General features: G+C 51.4%; 1 protein-coding gene across 4 annotated transcripts in view; it reads right to left on the reverse strand.

The window, feature by feature from the left end:
- Positions 1-6,504, reverse strand: part of ESD (esterase D) — a 105,637-nt gene that overhangs the window by 1,797 nt on the left and 97,336 nt on the right. For all 4 annotated transcript variants that reach the window (XM_019529926.1, XM_019529928.1, XM_019529929.1 and 1 more), the window contains 2 exons: positions 2,078-2,176; positions 843-1,010 (listed from right to left, as the gene is read on the reverse strand). In XM_019529926.1, coding sequence (XP_019385471.1) covers positions 843-1,010; positions 2,078-2,176 — 267 coding nt within the window. The remainder of the gene's footprint in view (positions 1-842; positions 1,011-2,077; positions 2,177-6,504) is intronic.

Consider the following 6,504-nt stretch of genomic DNA (forward strand, 5'->3'; position numbering starts at 1 on the left):
CCCCCGATGTCTGTCCCACCTAGCCCTACCCTCCAACTTGCACCCCCAGGCTCCCATGGCTACCTCCCACAACCCCAGGCACCATCAATTAAAAGAAAACACACAGAAAACGCCCCCCCAGAAAAAAGCCTCTGCTTACCTTAGAAGTAGGGGTGGGGGGCTCCAGGGCCTCCTGGCAGAGGCCCGCCCCATGCAGCACAGGGCAGCAGGGGGGGCAGGAGGACCCGGGCTGTTCATCTGGCTGGCACTGTGTGGGCAGGGCCCCAGTCAGCCAGATGGCAGTTGCAGCTGCTGGTAAGTGTTGGGGTTTTTTTCTTCAATTATGGGGTGATAGGGCAGGGGCTGAGGCCTCGGGGAGGCTGGGGGAGTGGGCAGGACTGGTGCCCCCACCCCCACCATGGTTCCCTCCTCCAGCCCCCCCCAACCCCTTATTCACCAGCACTGGAGGCCTGGCGCTGAAACACATGGACTGGGTGGCTGCAAGTTGTTTCAGCACCAGGGTGAGGAGCAACCACAGAGACACTCTAGTAGCCAGAGCATCTCTGTGGAGGACCCAGCCTCTGACTGCCTCAGGGCACGGTCTGGGACCATGCCCTGCTCCACTTTTATAAACTTAGATTTTTTTTAGACTTCTGTATATCTAGGAGTCTAATTTTTTCCCCACACTGCAAACTTGTAGCGCAGGAAACATTTTTTCGTTCCCATACATGCCTCTTGCCCCGCCTCAAAGGGGTTTGAGATGGGGCAAAGAGCACATCCGTGCTCATCTAGACACGGCCAGAGTCAACCCTGTGATTATGAAACACATGCATCAGCCACAAATGCTTCCTTTTGATACTTGCCTGTTGCAATCTAAAGACAACTGGGATTTTCTGCTCTGTGCAGGCAGCAATGAAGTTGTCAGGCAGTAATTGCCCTGCTGAAAGGAACTGATCATCTTTGCCTTGATCAATTAAGATATCCAGATGGGAATCTGGATAGGACTTCACAAGATGGGTAGCATCATAGGCCTACAGAAAAAAAACAAAACAAAACACAGCAAAACCTGATTTTCAAGAGTGTGGTTCTTAGCTTACGAGTTAAATTTATAGACAAAGTGGGTAAGATGTATTGTTCCTAGGAGGATAAAAATGACATGTATGGGTTGCTATTTTGTATTTGTATGTCTATACATGAGCTGCTAAGGAACAGAAGGGCCAAATCTTTCAAAGTTAAGTTTAAGGTTTTATCCTCAGAGCCCTAGCACACTGCCTGATCCTGCCACACTGGTATCAATGCCTGGAAGTTCTTAATCCTGATTGTTAGGCCTGGTACTTCTACAGAACTGAGATTTCCCAGTCTCCAATCCATCTAGATCCAGAAGTTTTCTCCCTTCATTTACCACTAAACCTGGATTCCAGGTTCTTTGCAAGGTTTAGATATCACCCCAATGCAAAGAAGAAGGTTTGCAAACTAGCAGGGGGCATACATATATAGCTGTGCTGGACTTCAGAGTTGTGGCGTATTTCAAAGGGCACTAGCTGCTCTGCTCAGCTGCATGGAATGGCAGTTGCTTGGTGAAGTGATGCCCTTTGAAGTAAAAATGACAGTAAGCAGCTGAGCAGTTTTTTTCTTAATTCAGGAACCAGCTGCAAACCAAGAAGGTTGCAAACCATTACTGTATTAAAGCTCTGGGTAAGAAAGAATTGCTTTGTGCTGAGGACATTTAGCAGTGCAGAATTTTCAGACACTTGCTCTGCTACGTTATCACACTAAAAAGGGATCTGATTTTTTGACCTCGTTATTTTCAGGCACTGAAGAAAGGGCTGCAGCTTGCTCCTCATTCTACTTACCCTGGCGAGAATGTACTATGTGCATCTAATAACAGCTTCCTATTATGCTGTGTTTAAAGCAAACTGCCCCCAGCAGTTTGATGGCTGTCAGTATTCACCCAAGACCTGTACACTGGAGTTCAATGCTTGGTAAAATCTGACAACATGGCAATTTTCCAAGGAAAAACACTGCAATTACCTTTTCAGTTTTCTTCCTGCAAAGCAGTTTTTAAAATTGATTCTATAGCTTGTGTCATGACACTTACCTCCCATTTACTTAGATCTGATCCTAGATAGCCGCCAAAGGCTTTCTTTCCCCACGGGCACTGAATTGGGTTGCAGATAGGAGCAAAAGCTGACACAGACTGTTTAGAAACAAAATAATACATGGATTAAGAAACAACATCTTGATATGCAAGTTGTAAGCTAAAAGCACATTCAGATGCTGTTACATCTACGGTCCCCTCTGATATTATTTTCATAGCAGTAGGAAGTATAAAATGTGGGTGGGCAGTTTGGGATCAGGGCTGTTTACCAGATATCCAGTGTTAAGGAGGTCCTGGCAGGGAAGGAGGGGGATGGGCTGCTACAGATGCTCTATTCAAGAGACAGCTTTTCCTCCCTCTCCCAGGAAAGGAAGAGAAAGCACTGCAGGATAGTGGAGGGTCTGAGACCTAGCCATATATTAAATTTATCCTGACATGACAAAGATGTTACTGTTTGAAACACAATTTCTTTGTCCTGGGTTAGGGTCAGAGTGGGAGAGCAACAACAGAGATGTCGTGGTGGGGGTCTCCTGTAGACCACCAGACCAGGAGGAAGTGGTGAATGAGGCTTTCTTCAAGCAGCTAGCGGAAGTTCCTGATTACAGACCCTGGTTTTCATGGGGGACTTCAAATCACCCTGACATGTACTGGGAGGGCAATACAACAGCATGCAAGTTTTTGGAGAGTGTTAGGGACAACTTCCTAGTGCAAGTGCTGGAGTGACCAACTAGGGGCTGTGCTTTTCTTGACCTGCTGCTCACAAACAGGGGAGAATTGGTGGAGAATGTAGTAGTGTATGGTAACTTGGGCAGCAGTGACCACGAGATGACTGAGTTCAGGATTGTGCGGAAAGGAAGGATGAAGAGCATCAGTGTAAGGGCCCTGGACTTCTGAAAAGCAGACTTCAATTCACTCAGGGAACTCATGAGTAGGATCCCCTAGGCAGCCAGACCGAGAGGGAGAGGAGTCCAGGAGAGCTGGCTGTACTTCAAGGAAGCATTACTGAGAATGCAGGAACAAACCACCCCAATGTGCAGGCAGACTAGCAGTTATGGCAGAAGACCAGCTTGGCTTAGCAGGGAGCTCTTCAGTAAACTAAATCACAAAAAGGAAGCTTATAAGAAGTGGAAACTTGGACAAATAACTAGGGAAGAATATAAAAGCATTTGCTTGGGCATGAAGGGATGAAGTCAGGAAAGCCTAAGCACAATTGGAGCTGCAGCTACCAAGGGATGTGAAGGGTAACAAGCATGCTGGTAGCAAGAGGAAAATCAGGGAAAAAGTGTGGGGTCCCTTACTGAATGGGGGAGGGAGGCAACCTAGCGACAGAGAATGCAGAAAAGGCTGAAGTGCACAATGTCTTTTTTGCCTCAGTCTTCACAGGCAAGGTCAGTTCCTGGGCTACTGCACCAGGCTGCACAGTTCAGGGTGAGCAGCCAACAGCAGTGAAAGAGCATGTTAGAAAAAGCTGGGCTACTACTAAGAAAAACTGGACATGTCCATGGGGCTGGATGGGATTCACCCAAGGGTGCTGAGGGAGTTGGTTGATGTGACTGCAGAGCCACTGACATTGTCTTTGAAAACTCACAGCAATCAGGAGAGGTTTCAGATAACTGGAAAAGGTCAAACATAGTGCCCATATTTAAAAAGGGGAAGAAGGAGGATCCAGGGAACTGCAGACCAGTCTCACCTCAGTCCCTAGAAAAATCATGGAGCAGATCCTTAAGGAATCCATTTCTAAGCACTTGGAGGGAAAAAAGGTAATTAGGGGTAAAATCATACCTGACCAACCCGCTTGCCTTCTATGATGAGGTGACTGGCTGCATGGATGTGGAGAGATTGCTAGATACGGTGTACCTTGATTTTAGCAAGACTTTTGACACTGTCTCCCACAGCATTCTGGCAGGCAAGCTAAGGAAGAATGGGCTGGATGAATGGACTGTAAGGTGGATAGAAAACTGGCTGGAGCGTCAGGCTCAGAACATAGTTATCAATGGCTTGATGTCTAGTTGGCAGCTGGTATCAAGTGGAGTGCCCCAGGGTTCAGTCTTCAACACTGTCTTCATCAATGACCTAGAAGATGGCATAGAGTGCACCCTCAGCAAACCTGCAGATGACACCAACCTGGGGGGGGAGTAGTAGATATGGTGGAGGTAGGGCTAAGATTCAGAGTGACTTAGTCAAAAAGGAATCTCATGAGGTTCAACAAGGACAAATGCAGAGTCCTGCACTTAAGACAGAACAGTCCCTTGAACCAGTACAGGCTGGGAGCTGACTCGCTTGTGAGCAGCTCTGCAAAAAGGACCTGGGGGTTACAGTGGACAATAAGCTGAGTATGAGCACCAGTGTGCTCCTGTTGCCAAGAAGGCTAACAGCATACTGGGCTACATTAGTAGGAGTGTTGCCAGCAGGGTAAGAGAAGTCGGGGCCACCCCAGCAGGGGAGTGCAGGGGGGCGGGATCTCCGGCAGGCACTTCTGGTGAAACCGAAGCGCCCGATTGGTGGGTAGAGCAGTGGCGGGAAATTCAAACCGCGGCCTTTAAAAGCCGCGGTTTGGCGTAGCTCCCGGCACCCAGGAGCCAGGAGCAGCGGGGAGAGGAAGGACACAGGCACACGTGTGTCTTACACACACGTGTTCCCCCTTACTGGACCTGGAGCAGAGGCAAGAGCAGCAGCGGCAGCAGAGGCGAACGGAGCAGCAGCAGGGGCAGCAGCAGCTGATCCCCCTAAGGTAAGTGGGGCGGAGGGACCGACACAGCTGAGCTGGATCCAGAGGGGAAGCCCCCCGGATCCCTCTTAGCTGAGCCAGTAGGGAGCCGCGCAAACAGAGCGTGCAAACAGACACGTTCTGTAAGAGCGCGCTGGCGTTTGCGATGGAGGGCGAGCAGGAAGGGCCCGGAGGCTGACTCCTGCAAGCGCAGGGCAGAGGCACCACATCCAGCTAGAAACAGGCAGCAACTCCTACGATGGTCTCGACACGGAGTGCTACCAGGACCCCTGCCCAGGAGGTGCGGCCTTCCCGGGGCTTGTCTGAGGAATCTACTCAGACGGAGCCCACGGGGAGGCTGGCATCCCCCACCCCCCTGGCCTGCAGGAGCTGCCCAGCAAGGCCTGGGGGGGGGGCAGGGACTGGGGACCCCCACACCTGTCCTGCAGGCGCCCGCCTTAGGGCCCTGGAGGCGCAGGTGAGGGAGCTCCAGGAGGAGGTTAGCAGGCTGAGGGGAATCTGAGAGGCAGAGGAGGAAACTGACAGGTATTTTCTTTCCCTGCAGGGTTGTACGACCAAGAAGGATGCACCTCAAGAACTGCCCTCCACTGCTAAGTGGCAGACGGTCATCTCCCGTGCCAGGGCTGCTCTTAACACAGCAGCACCAGTTCCTCCAGTCCAGCTGGAGAACAGGTACGAGGCCCTGGCAGCCCTGGAGGAGGAGGAAGGAGAGGATGAAACCAGGGAGGAGGCAACTCCACGTTCACTGCGTCCCGTGCAAGCTGAAGGAGACAAGCAGACCAGGAGGAGGAAGCATCGCGTGATCATCATTGGCGACTCCATCCTGAGAGGTACGGAGGGCCCCATCTGTCGCCAGGACCCTTCGGCACATGACGTCTACTGCCTACCTGGAGCGAGGATTCAGGATGTGAAAGGGATGCTCCAGACCGTAATCTGGCCCACCAATTATTACCCCATGGTCCTAGTCCATGTGGGCACTAATGATGTGGCCAGGAGCACCCCTGATTGCCTGATGGAGGACTACCACGTTCTGGGACACGTGCTGAGGGAGATGGGCACACAGGTGGTTTTCTCTTCTATCCTGCCAGCGAGTGGATGAGGCAGACAGCATGAAACGTGCATCGTGGAGACCAACTACAGGAATGGTGCTTCGAGGAGGGCTTTGGCTTCCTCAGCCGTGACCGGCACAGCACGACAAGAGACATGCTGGGATGGGATGGGCTCCACCTTTCCCCTAAAGGTAAGTGTGTGTTCTCTTCTAGGTTGGCGGACCTCCTCCGGAGGGCTTTAAACTAGGCTCGTCAGGGGAAGGGGAAGATGAGGGCAGAGGAAACATCAGACTACCAGACCAAACAACACCCACAACTACAGCCCAGCCCAGCCCAACGAGCGAAACGAGCAAACAGGTAAGCAACGGGGCCCAGGGCAACGCTGGGGCTAGGGGGACAGTACACACATCCACAGGAGGCCTCAAATGCCTCTACACAAATGCTTGTAGCAGGGGAAAGAAGCAGGAGGAACTCACCCTCCTGCTGGCTGACACCAGCCCGGACATAGTGGGGATTACGGAAACGTGGTGGGATGCAACACATGATTGGGCGGTGAATGTCAAGGGCTATAGGTTGTACAGGAGGGACAGGATAGGAAGGAGAGGTGGGGGCGTGACACTCTATATCAAGGAGGAATACACATCCTCGTC

The sequence above is a fragment of the Crocodylus porosus genome, unplaced genomic scaffold (genome assembly GCF_001723895.1).
Source record: "Crocodylus porosus isolate Cpor-Errol unplaced genomic scaffold, CroPor_comp1, whole genome shotgun sequence".
Classification (NCBI taxonomy): domain Eukaryota; kingdom Metazoa; phylum Chordata; order Crocodylia; family Crocodylidae; genus Crocodylus; species Crocodylus porosus.